We start from the raw sequence: 15,922 nt of genomic DNA on the forward strand, positions 1-15,922 counted from the left end.
TACTAATTTTATTTTCCTTCATATACATTTATAAATGGTTGGTCTGTAAGCTCCTTGCCTTTACTTTTGATTTTTTTAAAAAGCTTGGATATTGTCCAACTTAAAAAGCTTGGATATTGTCCAACTTAAGCATAAGCTCTCATGATTTTTCTTTTTATTTTCTCGAAATGTGTTCTTACACTCACGATCTTTCTAATTAGACAACTGAGACTACTCGGGACTACTAGTTTTATAAACTACTCTCCGAGTTCCATACAAAAGAAAGCAAGGCAAGGACGGGACTACTAATTTTATAAACTACTCTCCGAGTTCCATACAAAAGAAAGCAAGGCAAGGACGGGACTACTAATTTTATAAACTACTCTCCGAGTTCCATACAAAAGAAAGCAAGGCAAGGACGGGACTACTAATTTTATAAACTACTCTCCGAGTTCCATACAAAAGAAAGCAAGGCAAGGACGGGACTACTAATTTTATAAACTACTCTCCGAGTTCCATACAAAAGAAAGCAAGGCAAGGACGGGACTACTAATTTTATAAACTACTCTCCGAGTTCCATACAAAAGAAAGCAAGGCAAGGACGGCGCCGACCTATGCATGAAGTAACTACTTTAGAGGAGGCATACATAAAAGCACACTTGAGGCTTCCATAAAATAAGCATAAGCACCACCATAAGTTATGTGTGATTCAGTGATTGGCACTCAAGGTATAAGAGGCTCCAACCAGACAAGCCAACCAGGCAGCTTGGTGAGGATGAAGGAGCTTGTGAAATGTTTCAGGAAGCTCAAGGAAATCTTGGTTTCCTCACACCGTAAGAAAGGCGAAGAACACGAGACGTCGGCTTCACCTCCATGTGCCATTTTCTGTGAAGACCTCTTCCTGCCATCCAAAAGGAAAAAGTGTTACCGTGCAGCTAACGATGATGTCGATCGCGATCCTTTCGTTGCAGCACAGAGTCACTTCAGTCTCAGGCCAAACATCTATATTTGAGAGATAGAGGTCAGTTGCTTCATGAATGAATGATGCTGCTGGTTTAGCTCTTATTTCCTATGTTATAAGCATCGAGTTTAGAGGCTCTTTATCTTAATGAAATCCAAGTTCCTATTATACCATCGTTCAAACGGCGGATCCATGGAGCTACTATAACATCAATCTCATTGAAGTCGGATCCATGGAGCTACTATAACATCAATCTCATTGAAGTCGAAAAAATACCTATTTTGAGCATGTTCATTTCCTCTAATACGTTCATGACATTGAACTAACAAAACATGAATGGTTCAATTTGATTCATGACAATACTTTATTTAATTTAAATGTGAGTAAAAAAATAAGATAGGAACCAAAAACGAGGCCAAAGATGAAGAATGTATTCACCATCACAGTCCTCAAAACTAGGGTGGGGAGTAAACACAATTTTACATCCCTACCACTGTTATATAGCTCAAAACAAAAATTACCTAATTGACACTCATACCAACGAAACTAAGCTTCCTTCCAAAATCCCAAAATTGTGACTAATGATGTCAATGTACGTGAAACTTAACAAGTTATTTAGTCACAATTTTATGAAACTATTGAAAACAAAATGAAAACTTATAAGTTTCAAAGTATTGAAAAAGGAATTCGCATTTCCTATCTATTTTCACTTGACAAAAGAAGAATGAGATTTACCGCTGAACAGCTAGCTCCCTGATGTTCTTGTGCTGCAGCGTCTTTTGGAGTTTTGTTCCGTATTTTGGTTGCCACTTTCTTGCACCCCAGGTTTGCCCGATGATCTCTTAAATGGAAAGGTCAGCTCTTTAGGTTTTAGCCTCGTGAGAAATTGCCATCTGGGTTTTATCTCCCCTAGCAACTTCATCTGCTCTCTTCTCAATTGCTTGCCCGCATACCGTTTTCCACCTCGCCATCCCAAGCAATATCTGCAAAATCGAATCGGAAAATCACAACTTTAGAGAATCGAGCATGGATAATAAACGTTCAGATAGTAGTGTATTGAAGTTCAGAATTCGACGATAGAGCTACAAAGTAATGAAAATAGAAAACTATACAAGTAACAACTACCGGTGATCATCACATCATACGGAGGATAGAGGATTTTTCAGCATTTTATTGGCCCCAAATAACGAAACTAAACATCCAAGAGAGTTTAAAGTCCACACGAAAATGAAAACGATAGCATCATTAAAAGGAATCAGAAAACAGAATCAGACCCAATAATCAAGGTAGTTCCAGCATTCGCAAAGCAAGCAGGCACGCTGATATGTCCAGGATTAACCACCTTTGCAAGTTCAGAATGCTCAAGTTGATGTGTGTTTCTCATCTGCCACGAACAAAAACGAAGAATGTGAATCTAACCACTATTAGTGTAAGGAGATGGCATAACGAGAGCGCCCGTGTGCAAAAGAAAGAAGGGGCATAGGAGTAGCAGTACAAAAATCTGTGTAGCCTTAGATGATGGATATATTAGATTAGGACTTAGGAGGCCATATGGAAACAAGCTCTTAAACTTCCAAGAGAAAGAAGATTGACCCAATCAAAGGGGCGATAAAATCTCTAGACAAGATCAAAAATTTCTCAGCTGAAGGAGCTCTCTTTTGTCTAATTCGTAGTCTTTACCCAGTGATCTTTCTTATCTGTAACTCTAGAATGCATTCTCCTACTGTTTGACTCTTCCAAAGCCATTTCTTTTCCTTTTTCATCTTTAGAAAATCAGGGGCAGGGTCAACGATCACTCCCGTCTCCTTTCAAACTTTTAGTGCTTAAAATGAAGCAAACATGCATATACTGAAGGAAAAATGGACGCAGAAAGTGCTGGAACGGTTGCGCTTAGTTGCCATTAAATTCTTTGAAACAAAAGAGAACAAAATTGAAAAGGATTCAAATGAAAAGTCATGGCAATGCAATTATGGCTGGATTACATTCAAATAAATAAAATGATTGACACGAAGATGCTTACAGCTTCCTCAATAGATTCGAGCCGTCTGTCAACTTGGATGTTATGATAGTGGCGTAAAGAGTACCCTGCAGCAAAATCAATGAAACCTTAACTTCTGCTAAACTCTTAAGCATACAGTCAACACACAATTTATTGACTCCAACCAACAAAACCCAATAGTTCGTCCTAATGTTTCACATTGATCCTCAACTTAAGATATCAATCCTTCCTCATTCATTTTATTTGGATTTGGAATAGAATGTAAACCAAACGCATTGCTTAACAAAAACTTCCAAAGTGTATCCATACAACTTCCAGTTTATAGGGAGTAAGAGCTACAATATCATGGTAAAACAAATAAGCAATATACGTATCAAAAGAATATGAGTTGAGTAGAATGAATTCATCGTAACCTAACGCTCGGTCTCTTAAGCCTATTGATTCTTTAACAGTACAACGATAATCAAATGCAAAATTTAAACGAAAACCTACAAGAAAACTCACCAAACCAGGCAGTTGCAACTGAAGCAATAGAAGTCCCTACTGTAAAAACCACCCTGTGCCTTTCGAATACATTCTAAAAACACGCAAGATCAACGCCACAATGTAAACAATGGAGAACATAGGGCTTGATAACATTACATCTTTCAGATACAATTAAACAGAAACGCTCAATGAAAACGATTATACTTCAAACAGCATCTCTATAACCTACAAACAATACCGAAATCAAAATCCGAAAATTCAGTCACCTTGGTGGAATAGAAAGTATCCTGAACGGCCGTCCATGAATTGACGGCCTTCCTCTTCAACCTAGCTGCTGAAATCGAGCTTACAATCGAAGTTCCTGAGGCCTTTAATCTCTGCATAGTGGTCGAGGTTTGATTTCCAGATTGAATACTCAGGATCTTGACGATTTCCTCCTAATAATTCGAGGAGACTTCGATGCACCAATGCTTTCTTTCTTCCTCTACAAGTAACCAATTCCCGGTCTGCCAGAAGTTGAAACTTGTTGAAGTTTTGGGCCAAATAGTAAGGTCAAATTAAAATTTTAATCTTTAAACATATAAATTATTTTATCTATTTTAAGTTCCTTTTAGTTTTATGTTTAACAAATCTTTAAAATTCCAATTTAATTTATAATAAGTTTTTAAATTTTTTATTTTATATATAATAAATCTACAAATTTTTAATATACTATTTAAAGTTTAGGCACCATTAACGTAACCTACTTATGCCAAATTAATACCCTAAATTATAATTGGCCGTCTTTTCGAACTTAAGAAACCTATTATACATCAAATTAAGGGTAAATAGTTTAAACTTTGTATTTTGTCTAAAAACGACCCTAAATTTTCAAGTCTGAAAAATATCTTTTAACTTTAAAAAAAAAAAATCTAAAAATTACTTTTATGCTAGTTTTGGATTAAAACACCTTTTTCGAAAATACTCTTAAACTTTCAAAAATAAAAAATAAAAAATATCTTTACCATTAGTATTATGTTTAAAAAAAGCCCATTAAATTTTAAAAGTAGCAGTAACATTTTTACCTTAAAAACGTTCAAAAGAATTCTTATTACCAATATATAAATGAAAACTCTTAATTGGCACCTCATAGGTATATCCATATGTTACTTTTGAAAATTTGAGTATTTTTTAAGCGTGGTACTATTGGTAAATATCTTTTTTATTATTATTATTATTGTTTATTTTTTTTTAGTTTAAGGGTATTTTAAAATTAAAAGGTATTTAAAAAAATCAAAATTCAAAAGTATTTTTTAAACAATTTTCCTTCCAAATTATTCAGACATTTTTAAAAATTAAAAAGAATTAATTATATACTAACCTCAAATAATATTTAAAAACTAAATTCAAAATTCAAAATTGAGAAAGAGAGTTGAAAGACAATATAAAATCCAAAAGAAAAGAAAAAGAAGAATGAGAAGGATAATATAGTTAGGTGGTAGGAAGAATGGTCACCAAACAGTCAGAATTGGAACAAATTGGTGGATGGAAGAGAGAGCGGAATCATTGGTGTGGCTTTGCAGGAAATATATTTGACCAAAGCTTGATAGATGCTTCAGCCATGTTATCTATGATCACATATCCGTTACAAACTCTCTTTTACTTACTTTCATACTAGATAAGTCACAACAATACGAGGGTGTGGGACATGATTAGTTATCAATTCTTCATACTCGATTACATACTATCAGACTAACTGTTATTACCTACTCATTTTCAACGCATTTACTCGCTCATGTTTTCTAAAGCACTTCTCACAAACATGACCCTAAACTCGAACATATGCCGACGTTGTCCACAAAGTCCAAATTTCTTATGACTATCTTATTCGTTATATTAGAACAAGCGATCATAATTGCTAAAATCGAGAGGTTTCAAAGTAAAGAAAAAGGAAAAGTGAAGAAAATCATACCACCTGTCTGATAGTCATTGGCTGGGCCTTCCTTTCAAATCAATCTCAAAGATTTTGTTCAATTTTTCACTCCTCTTCATTTTTCTATATTAAATAACAAATTTAACCACAAGCTCATAATACAATACAAGGTTGAATGTAGCAAGTTATGATTTACTCTATTCATAATGCAATATATTTCACCTTCTAAAGAAAGGAAAGACGCAAAAAAAGAGCTAACAGAGATGGATGATGGCTATAAATTATACGAGCATGGGCCGACCATCCTCACCTGAGAGACCAATATGATTATGTTCACACCAAACCCACCATGAAAATCATGAACAGATGCAAACAAAACATGTAACACTTTAGGGAAATTGGCTAAGCAAAACCCTTTGAATCAGTTTTTAACCCTTTTGAATCATTTAGGTTTGCAAGCACATGGCATTGGGAAGGAAAGCAGCTGGTGAAGGCCTCTGCCTAAAGCGGGGGGAAGCTCGGGAAGGGTGCCCCCGCCTCTATTGGGTTTTGGGCATATTGAGATCAGAATCGAGCATCACATGTGCCAATAAATGTTTCTTATCAAAAGCAAAAACCCTAAATGCCCATCTCCCCCAATTCAATATTTGCAAACCCAAATAGCATAAACACTCAATGTTCTAGTCCTCCAACAAATTTTCAGATCAAACAAACTTTGAACAATGCAATTCAAATAGATATGAAAAGAACCAGAGATGGGTAAGAAAAGTTTCATGGCGATTAGAACACTGCAGATTCTTTAAATTAGATGGGTAAATATTTGTACAGTAGTAAGGATTTCATGATGTGAATCGGATCAAGAAACGAAAATCCCAGATACACAGCAGCTTAAACGATGCTAAAAAGCTTCAATGATCTGACAACAATATATAGCCCATGGTCGTCGAAGGGAACCCAGTTCTTCTAATAAGTCTAACAACAAAGTAGGGATCGACAGACAACAGGGGAGAGAGGGTGGAGGGCGGCGACCAAATTCTCTTCAACTTACCACCATATTTGAAAAATTTTCAGTTTAGTGTTTTTCCCGAGAAAATAAGATAGAAAAAACAGAAGAAATGTGGAAGAAGAAAGAAAAACGAGGACGATTTTAAACCACGATGATATAAAGCAAGATCGGGGCATCACTCATCAGAGGCATAAAGCAGTAGCTTGAAGATCGTCACCTGTTAAATCCACGACGTCCATGGGAGGCGGTAAGTTAAGATCGAAGGGCAAGGCTCGACGGAAAGAAGCGAGCACACAGACCTCATCATCATCAACAACCGAGGAGGACGAATCACAGTCGCTATGGCAGTCGTCCGGCGAAACTGGCTGCACCGGCCTCCGGCGAACCATAGACAGCGACGACAAAGGGTTAGAAATCCGCGGTCCACTAAACGACTCCACGGTGGAACTCAAACTGCTCGACGTAGGCCTATTAGCCTGAACACACTCAATCTTGGCACCATAACCGTTCGAATCGTGCAAATCCGGCGGCGATTGGTAGAACGGAATCTGTTGTTGAATGGAAATCGTGGATGGATGTAGAGAGAAGTTAGTTTTGGCCTTGGCTCCACGGAGGGTCCGAGCAGCATTATCGTAGGCCCGAGCAGCCTCTTCAGCCGAATCAAAGGTACCGAGCCAAACCCTAGTTTTCTTCCAGGGATCTCTGATCTCAGCGGCGTATCTGCCCCAAGGACGCTTCCGAACGCCTCTGTATCGTATCTCTTTGACAGGATTTTCAGGATGAACTGTCAATTTTGGTAGTTCTGTAGCTGTAAATGGATCTGAGGGTCTGCCTCGCCGCATGGATGAAAGCGGAAAATCTTCGAACCGAAATAAGACAAGGGGATCAAGAAAAAAAAAAAATGGCCGGAGATGGTAGATTATCAAGAGGAAACAAGGAATCGTTAAGCTCGGGAAGATGACTACCACATCCTTCGAAATCCGACTGTCAATTTTGGATCTCCATTTTTGTCTCTGGTTTTTCTTCTTCTTCAACCTCTAGGGTCCGTTTTATCTCTCCTCTCTCTCAGCGATGATGGTTCAGAGATCCGGGTCCGGGTTCACTGGTTCGTGTAATTTTTTTTTTTTTTTTTAATTAATTCAAGAAATTTAATTTAATGTAATTTAATTTCTTTGAGAAAAGAACGAAATGACCAAAATACCCTTAATTCTGACAGCACATAGGTCCTATACGTACACTCGACAAATAACCTATAATAATATAATTAATAGTTTTTATATCTTTTTCATCCTATCCTCGATAAAAATACCTATTTCTTTTTCTTTTTTTTTAATAATATAGTTTTTACATCTTTTAAAAAAAACTTTTTGACTCTAAATTTAGATTTTTAAATAAATTAATCAATAATATATAAAATATCTCTCAAACTAAGGTGAGAAAAACATTATTTATTTGTATTTCAAAATCATAGAGTACCGTTTTTAAGAATATATTTGAATATTTATATATATATATATATATATATATATATATAAAAATTAAAATGTTAAAAGGGTGAAAAAGGTAAAAATAAAATGTTGAGAATAAAAATTGAATAGTGGTGGTATAGTAATAATATTTAGGTGGATAGGTTATGGTAATGACACGTGTCAGTAGTAAGCAATGAAGTGTGCCCCCATGCTTCAGCAAAATTAGGCTTACTGTTCTTATTAAGCGGGTTTTCTTCCACTGTTCTTATTACTGTTCTTTTCTTTTTCCAAAATAAATGTAATAAATCATGCCCCGTAGAAATTGTCCTCTTGTACATTCCATTCTAGGCTCCCCTCGACATTTTAAAACGTGTCTGATAAATGAGGTTTCTACACCCGGTAAGAAATGGTTCATTCCCCCATCCAATCGCATGAGATTTGTCAATATTTTAAAACGTGTATGATAGGAAGGAGAGGTTTCCACATTGTTGTAAGAAATGTTTCGTTCCCCTATCTAGCGTCGTGGGATCTCACAAATCGGTTGGAGAGAGAAACCAAACATTTCTTACAACAATAGGCGAAAACACAAAAGTAAAAACTCTTTGAACTATGCTAATGATCGGGCTTGAAATGTTACGATAAGTATTTGAATTATGTTCAAATCGTAACTTGACTCCGAGTCAAGCTTATTATTATTATTATTTGTAATTCTTAACATAAATAAAGGCAAGTTAATTTTCTCCATAAACAGTTGTCTAAAACGGTTCAGGTTCGGCCTCATTAGGAAAATAAAACCAAGTTCATAACAACCTATCTTTACAAACCAAAAACTTATTTCATTTTTGGGGTGACAAGGTGATCGTACCAAGCTTTTTTTTTCATACTTAGATGTCTCGAAAAAGCTCCATTTAATGAAATTTTTTTAATTTTAAAAAAATAATACATTTCATGTATTAATTGATTTTAAAAGGCCATTTATTTAATTGATTCTTTAGGAAACATTTATATTAATTAAATATTATTGCGATACAATTAAAGTTGATAATTCAATTATTTTCCTAATATTTGGTTGGAGTTAAAAGTAAAGACTGTAGGTAACATGTGATAACTTTCTTACTATTGGGACACATTTTAAAAGGAAAAATAATATTTAAATAATGTTATTTACCATTGTTGGTTTGTTAACTTATGTGAAATAATATATTTTACATTAACACCAACAATTCCAAAATAGGTTGGAAAAAATTAACACCTGTTCTATACTCTAAAAAAAAGGTTTTAAATTTATTTCCTTTAAATTTATTTCGCTCGAGTTTGCACATACTACATTATCTAACTCTTTGATTTCAGGCATTTGGTGTGCAAGTTGATAATAGAAAGCTTGGAAATGAAAATATGAACTTTGTTTGGGGTATTTTAAAGTTTCCGAACAGATCGTCAATCGCTCTTATTGTGGAGAATTTTTCACAATGGGTGAAAGATGAAGCAATGTTGCACGGAGGTAGAAAACCTACGGATCGTAAACTTCTTTTCTTAGAGAAGAAACAATGATGATACGCGAGAAGCATCAGATAACTGTATGTCAACCATTGCAATAATACAGAGGATTCAAGTATGTAACGGTTGGGCGTACATAGATTTATGTGGTTTTTTTTGTAATCTCGGTTTGAATAATCTATTTTTTGTTTTTTGTTTTGTGAACTATACAATTGATATAGAGTTATGTCGTCAACCTAAACATTCCCAAAATATATGTTATATAATTTAAAAAAAAAAAATCAATCAATTTTAATATCATTTTGATTAAGAAAATCTTATAGAATATTTTTGAAATAATTCTTACTCAACCTCAAGTATTATGCTGGATTATTGAAGGGTGGGTCAACCCGATCTAAGCCCAAACACTGGTTCAAGCCCACTGGGCTCGACCTTGAGCCGAGTTTTAATCTTCACATTTTATGATTGGTTAGATTAAGTAGAATCGATGTTTAAGATGAATACTAACTTAAATATTGAAGCATGTTGAGCAAAACACGATACCCGTTAAAATTTTATTTTACAGATCATCTCATATATTGAAAGGGTTGAAAATTTAAAAATATTTAAGATAAAATATAAAATTTATAAATATTTTTATTAATTTAGCGTAGGAAAGACTCTAACCGGGTGAAAAAACTGGGCGGGTTGGCCCAAAACGAAAACGACCCGGATGCGAGAGACAGAACCCACAAAATGAATCGACAGCTACAGATGCCATCTGTCGAGAGAGAATCCAACAGACGATGGACACGTGTCAGAGGGAATTCCTTGTGTACGGGGAGTGGGCCCACCGCGACTGGGTTTCTCCAACGCGCAACGGACAACGTGAGTGCCGTTTTCCTGGGCCCCGCTCTCCCCTTCATAAATTAGATGACGGTTCATTTAATACAATTTCACATTTTTTTAAAAAAAAATTAAAATCGAAATTATCTCACAGTCAGAGTAAAGTCTCATTTTTTATTTAAACATTATATTTTTTAATATTTGTGTTGAATTAAATTTATTAATTTTAAATATGGAGTTTGAAAAACGTGTCTTCTTTTAGTGGAAAACATCTGGATTTGCCGTCGAATATACAGCTGGTAAATTAGATTCCCAATTTTAGAATGGACATAATAAATCTAAATTAAAACACAAAAAATAAAAATAAAAATAAAAATGTGACAATTAAATATTTTAATTATTATTTATTTTAATTAAATATAGTTGAACATTACTTGTTAGAGTTTGTATTTTTTACACGTTAGTTTATTTTTAAGGGGTGTTTAATTAATCTTTGACAATAAATAAATAAAGAAATAAAGGGTTATTAGCAGCATAAAATAATTGTTGGAGGGTGAGATGCCACGTGGAGGGGAGTGATAGGTGGGGAGATGGGAATGGAATAGGGAAAAGAGGTTCAAGTGGGGGCCATGGAATCCAAAGGGCAGATTGAATTTTGTACGGAGATCTCTGCCTCTTCCCTTCAACACAAATATTAAATTCCCCAACTAATTATTTAAACCTTACCAACTAAATTCAATTTTTACTCTCATTTAATTGGATCTTATGCTTACATAAATCTTTAAATTTTCAAATTTTTTTTTTGTAAGAATAAAATATTGAATTAATAAAAGCTAATAAACAGCACAAAATCGAAAGTTTATAAATTATTAAATATTTATTTATGCGCAAAAATCTATTTGATACAAATTTAAATTTAAATGAATTCGAACACAAAATTGAGTTGGTTAAAATGTAAAAAATTTACTGCAAATGAATTCTGAAAAAAAAAAAAAAGTAAGAAATTCGCAGCTGTATTAAAGTTGATGTCGACTTTATGTTATGCAGTTAAACTTTATTGTCATTTATTGTAATTATCATTATTATTATTATTATTATTATTATTATTATTATTATTATTATTATTGTAGGACCTTTTCTTTTCAAAGTAAAAGTATTTTTTTTTTCTCTCTTTTTTGGAAGGAGTGGTCATGTTTATTTAATGTGAACTTCTATATCTTTTTTGGAAGGAGTGGTCATGTTTATTTAATGTGAACTTCTATACCTTTTCTAAGACTATTAGCAATCCTTTCTATATTATTAAATTTCAATTTGTATATATTTAATTCTCGAGCTTAAAAAATTGTCTAACAAGACTTTTGAAGTTTTAAAAAGTAAATAATAAAAACAATTTCGCAGTTTTACATGATGACTCCAATTAACCAAACCCGTCTCCACTTTAGGACTCAAACCATTTGGACGTCCCTAATAGAGAGAGTGCACATCAATTACAGACGAGCTAACGATGTAACATATAAAAGAAACCAAAAATTAAATGAAATGAAATGGGAAGTATTACCAAGTGTATCTCAAAGAAATTTGAAGCACCAAAATCTGATCCGAATGCAAACTTAAATTCAAAGTCCCATCTGAGAAATGAAAAAGGAGTAAACGGCAAAAGAAAAGAAAAGGAAGGGATTGTTTTAATTTCACCTGCACTTTATTGAACACAAAAAATGACTTCCCCTGCCCCACAGCTTGCTCATCATGTAACTTGTTTCCACTCCACATTTATCACAGGTGAAATTGGGGCATCGGAGGTATAAAGTAAGAAAATTTGTAATTCCTTGACAACATACTAAACAACAGACTCAAAATAAACAAAATAACGATGCCTTCAACCAGATTGATCTTGTAAAGTTTCGGAACCACCTGGTAATGAGCATGAAACAGTGGTTGCCTCTTCAGCTGTGCTGTTGACTACGACTTTTGAATTCGTAGTTCGACGTTTGTTGTTCGAAGGATCGGCTTTCTGAACCCATTCAGAAGATTTAGATACCGTCTGGGGCAGGGCCTCATGAGAGGACATCGTGAAGTTGTTGCTTGGATACTTCATGAAAGATGAATCAAGCACAGGCAGAGTGAAGCCATAATTATAAGGATATGTTGCAGATGGGTGATCAAATTTACAGCTTGGGCCATACTTGCAGAGACCATACATATTGTAGTATGAACATACAGCTTGTCCCTGTGTGAAGCAGCCAAGCAACAAATCAACCAGATTGTGGGAGGATGAGGAATAAAGTTCACAAACAGATTACCAGCTAAATGGATTTCAAAAAGGAAGTCAACAAGCAGCAGAGATTATATAGAGTTTGTAGTCGATCATTATAATTGAAATAATTCCTGATTCTATTTCTACTACTCTGAAAGGAAAAGACGAGTATGTAGCTGCAGAGTTCCTGAATGGTTAAGAACAAGCACTTACGGGTCTTGAAGGAAGCCCAAGCGGATTTGTTGCTGATTGTGCAATTCTTTGTTTCGGATGATGGAATTTGCAATCAGATCCATATTTGCATGTGCCATTGTTCATAAAATAACGACATTCTGGTTGATCGGGTCGATCAGGTAGCGTTGGAGTTGGAGTTGCAGTTGAAGAGGCCAACTGCCCATTAGAATACGGCTCTTCCAAATTGATAGAATTGTAACCAAGATTGGGAAGAACAGGACTGACATTGCCCTGGTAAGACATGAAAATGGTCATAAATAATACTCTGAGGCAACATCAAGAATCCACAAACTTCTGTTTAATTGAATACAAAGCATACCTAAGCAGATTGATCTAAAACCACCGAAAGGAAACCAAAAGAGCTGAAATCTCCTCTCAAGCATTGTATGCGTAATTATGTACAAGAAATAATTACCACGCCTCTTACATAGTTGATGAATTTCCAAAAAGTTGAAAGAAAAAAGAAATATGTCTACAAACTATATCAATTATCCTCGTTTTTTTCAAGAAAAAAGCACAAGATATTCATGCCCGGCAGTAAAAATGTTGAACCCATAAGATATTCATGGCACATCTAAATTGAAACAACAGGAAGACAGATATCTTCTATCAAGCAAGAAAGAAAGCATGCCAATGAACATAACATATACTCTTCAAGAGCATTGAGATAGATAATGGAATATTTGGAACATCCCAATTTGAATAACGAATGCTTCATAATCCATGAACAAAAGAACATGATGGATAAAATAGCAGGTTTGATCAGAAATCATGGTAATTCAGTAGAACCCTTGTTCATTGAGACAGATACTAACCACGTAAGTGTTCCAGTCTTGAGCAGCTATGGCACCTTGTGATGGAGAAACCAAGACAGGCACAAAAGATTGTTGGCCCTGTACACATGGACCAGGCATATATTGTACTCTAGGCAATGACCATGCGGGAACTGCACCAGTATATGGCACGCCTGATGCAGGCATGAATGGAGTGCCTGCAGAACCCAAAGCACCAGGTCGAGCGGGATGTAACATATTTCCAACTGGGGATGGCTGGGGATGATTGAACTTGCATGAAACTCCGAATTTACACGACCCAGTTCGCAAATAGTAAGGGCATGACTTTTCTTCCTGCAAAACCATTAGGTTCATCAAAATCATTCTGATAAATGTGAATGCCAATTAGCTAATAAGACACAATAAGCAGAGCATAACATTGATAAACCAAAGTTCCACACCTGTCGCATGGGAAGGCCTAAAATATTAAATCTAACAGGCCCAGCTCCACGTCTATCTCTTGGATGGTGATACTTACATGATCCTCCATATTTACAGGTCCCTGTCTTCAGAAAATACTGCAAATGCGTTCGAAAATGATTAATTCAAGGCATCAAAAATGGTCACCAAACAGCTCTCAGATGAGTTTCACAGGGTTTATCTCATTTCACTGCTCAAGAAAGTTTTCAAATCTAGGCTATAGACTTCATCCACATTGTTCAAAAAGTTTCGTAGATCGAATTACGATAAGGACTCAATCAACATCTAAGAAACATAATAGAGGGTTTATCTCATTTCACTGCTCAAGAAAGTTTTCAAATCTAGGCTATAGACTTCATCCACATTGTTCAAAAAGTTTTCGACAATATTATCACGTAGATCGAATTTTGATAGGACTCAAAACAACATCTAAGAAACTTAATAGAGAGTTTATCTCATTTCACTTCAAGAAAGCTTTCAAATCTAAGCTATAGACTCCATCCACATTGTTCGAAAAGTTTCGACAAGATTATCACATAGATCGAATTACGATAGGACTCAATCAACATCTAAGAAACTTAATCTCAACAATAATACCTCACAGTCGGGTTGCCCAATTCTTTCAGGAAGTTCCCCATTATACATAGCACCCTGTATGATTAACAAACAGCAAAAGAAATAGTTTCCTCAATTATCAGTAGATAGAAGATCATTGTAACCAGGTAGAGCATAGATGATAATGTGACATCAGATTCAATCAAGAGATTCCAGTTTTCTTCCACAAGCAAAATAACTTATACCTGAGCAACGAAGGCAGGATGATTAAAGCGACAATTACTTCCATAGCTGCAAGATCCAGTTCTCATATAATATAAGCAATCAGGTTCACCAGGTCGATCGGGGTAAGGGCTTGATTCTGCCGCGTCGCCTCCATCTTGATTATCACTGATTTCCAACCGCCAGAGCGCCTCTGAGATATCTGATTCCAAAAAGGGGGAAATAGAAATCAAGAGATCAGAATGTGATGAACAACAAGATGATCTACACTGCGCTAGGAACTAACTTCCTTCGTTTTTTCTGAATCGTCAAAAGATTCTCCAACACTAAACAACTTCAAGTAACAAAATCGATATAGCGAAATAAGAAGAAAATGAAATCTCTCAATGCCTCCCCTACGCATCGAAACATGACCAAAGCTCTTCAGAACAAGATAACAGTGATGTTTGAATACATTAACCCAGAATCATTGTTCAACGAAGACAGAGACAGAAGAGAGCAATGAAATCGCTAATTTCACGAAATTTTTAACACACTTCAACACTAGAAAAAACGTTCGAACTAGAAAAAAAAAAACCCCGATCATCGAAATCCAGAGTCATTAGATGGCTATTACAGAGAAACAAGGATCAGATCCTCACAATCCCATACAAGTGCATAAAAATCGTGGAAGCTTCAGTGTTACCAGGGGATTGGTTAGGAACAGCATTCCTCTGAACTTGCAGATTATCTGGCATCGGTAGTAGATACTAAAAGAAACCCTTCAAAAGCTTTTCAAATCCAACCAATCAAGCTGAAGAACCTACTCAAATCTCCCGGGAAAAATCAGAGAACGATTATTAAAAAGAAAAAGAAAACAATCCGAAATCGCCCAAAAATTCTTTTAAAAAGCAAAAGCATTAATTAATGGTGTGATCTTCCGCGTATAACAAAGATGATCCGAGTCTGAAATTGATGAGCGAAACCAATTTAGAAATCTTATAAGAAACCAAGGCGAGAAGGGAATCGCGGATAGATTGTGAAGAATCAATGTGAAATTCACTATTGTTCCAATTCGATAAATTCCTTTTATTTATTTATTTATTTATTTATTTATTTATTTATTTATTTTTCCCCTCTTTTCCCAATTAACGATAATACAAGTTTCTTCACGCTCGTGTACGAATAATAAATACGGGAAGTCTATTGAAATGACTATTTTACCCTGATCGTTCCGCCGTTAAATTCCTTCCGTTTCCGTTTGTTATTGCCGATGAGCGTAATGAAGCGG

General features: G+C 35.2%; 3 protein-coding genes across 5 annotated transcripts; all 3 read right to left on the reverse strand.

Annotated features, from left to right (window-relative positions):
- Positions 1-326: 326 nt before the first annotated feature.
- Positions 327-3,831, reverse strand: LOC111777422. Of its 2 annotated transcripts, none has more exons than XM_023657010.1 (6): positions 3,692-3,831; positions 3,444-3,516; positions 2,961-3,025; positions 2,215-2,324; positions 1,676-1,923; positions 327-880 (listed from the first exon to the last, which is right to left on the reverse strand). In XM_023657010.1, the coding sequence occupies exons 1-5, from the start codon at positions 3,806-3,808 to the stop codon at positions 1,686-1,688; spliced, it is 603 nt and encodes a 200-aa protein (XP_023512778.1). In that variant the 5' UTR covers positions 3,809-3,831; the 3' UTR covers positions 327-880; positions 1,676-1,685. The 2 variants fall into 2 exon arrangements, with proteins under 2 accessions (XP_023512778.1, XP_023512777.1); XM_023657009.1 differs by having other exon boundaries at positions 327-981.
- Positions 3,832-5,049: 1,218 nt separating this feature from the next.
- On the reverse strand, positions 5,050-7,469 carry LOC111777421 (ethylene-responsive transcription factor 3-like). 2 transcript variants are annotated; one of them, XM_023657008.1, is made up of 2 exons: positions 6,561-7,469; positions 5,050-5,460 (listed from the first exon to the last, which is right to left on the reverse strand). In XM_023657008.1, exons 1-2 carry the CDS (start codon positions 7,183-7,185, stop codon positions 5,453-5,455), a joined length of 633 nt encoding a protein of 210 aa, XP_023512776.1. In that variant the 5' UTR covers positions 7,186-7,469; the 3' UTR covers positions 5,050-5,452. The 2 variants fall into 2 exon arrangements, with proteins under 2 accessions (XP_023512776.1, XP_023512775.1); XM_023657007.1 differs by lacking the exon at positions 5,050-5,460 and adding an exon at positions 5,604-5,647.
- A 4,259-nt stretch (positions 7,470-11,728) lies between these two features.
- LOC111777449 (zinc finger CCCH domain-containing protein ZFN-like) lies at positions 11,729-15,712 on the reverse strand. The gene is made up of 7 exons (XM_023657063.1): positions 15,338-15,712; positions 14,676-14,854; positions 14,473-14,526; positions 13,857-13,973; positions 13,438-13,749; positions 12,602-12,853; positions 11,729-12,361 (listed from the first exon to the last, which is right to left on the reverse strand). The coding sequence occupies exons 1-7, from the start codon at positions 15,387-15,389 to the stop codon at positions 12,011-12,013; spliced, it is 1,317 nt and encodes a 438-aa protein (XP_023512831.1). The 5' UTR covers positions 15,390-15,712; the 3' UTR covers positions 11,729-12,010.
- Positions 15,713-15,922: the final 210 nt, after the last annotated feature.

The sequence above is a fragment of the Cucurbita pepo genome, chromosome LG16 (assembly GCF_002806865.2).
Source record: "Cucurbita pepo subsp. pepo cultivar mu-cu-16 chromosome LG16, ASM280686v2, whole genome shotgun sequence".
In the NCBI taxonomy this organism is placed as follows: domain Eukaryota; kingdom Viridiplantae; phylum Streptophyta; class Magnoliopsida; order Cucurbitales; family Cucurbitaceae; genus Cucurbita; species Cucurbita pepo.

What these genes read in the sequence shown, in the direction of transcription:
- LOC111777449 (XM_023657063.1), bottom strand. Translation starts at nt 15,389, where the DNA reads ATGCCAGATAATCTGCAAGTTCAGAGGAATGCTGTTCCTAACCAATCC. An exon ending in ATCCTGCCTTCGTTGCTCAG is followed by an intron (nt 14,527 to 14,675) that starts GTATAAGTTATT and finishes TTAATCATACAG; the next exon opens with GGTGCTATGTATAATGGGGA. An exon ending in TTGGGCAACCCGACTGTGAG is followed by an intron (nt 13,974 to 14,472) that starts GTATTATTGTTG and finishes ACGCATTTGCAG; the next exon opens with TATTTTCTGAAGACAGGGAC.
- LOC111777421 (XM_023657007.1), bottom strand. Translation starts at nt 7,185, where the DNA reads ATGCGGCGAGGCAGACCCTCAGATCCATTTACAGCTACAGAACTACCA. An exon ending in GGACGTCGTGGATTTAACAG is followed by an intron (nt 5,648 to 6,560) that starts GTGACGATCTTC and finishes TTGGTCTCTCAG; the next exon opens with GTGAGGATGGTCGGCCCATG.
- LOC111777422 (XM_023657010.1), bottom strand. Translation starts at nt 3,808, where the DNA reads ATGCAGAGATTAAAGGCCTCAGGAACTTCGATTGTAAGCTCGATTTCA. An exon ending in ATACTTTCTATTCCACCAAG is followed by an intron (nt 3,517 to 3,691) that starts GTGACTGAATTT and finishes GCGTGTTTTTAG; the next exon opens with AATGTATTCGAAAGGCACAG. An exon ending in TCGAATCTATTGAGGAAGCT is followed by an intron (nt 2,325 to 2,960) that starts GTAAGCATCTTC and finishes TGTTCGTGGCAG; the next exon opens with ATGAGAAACACACATCAACT.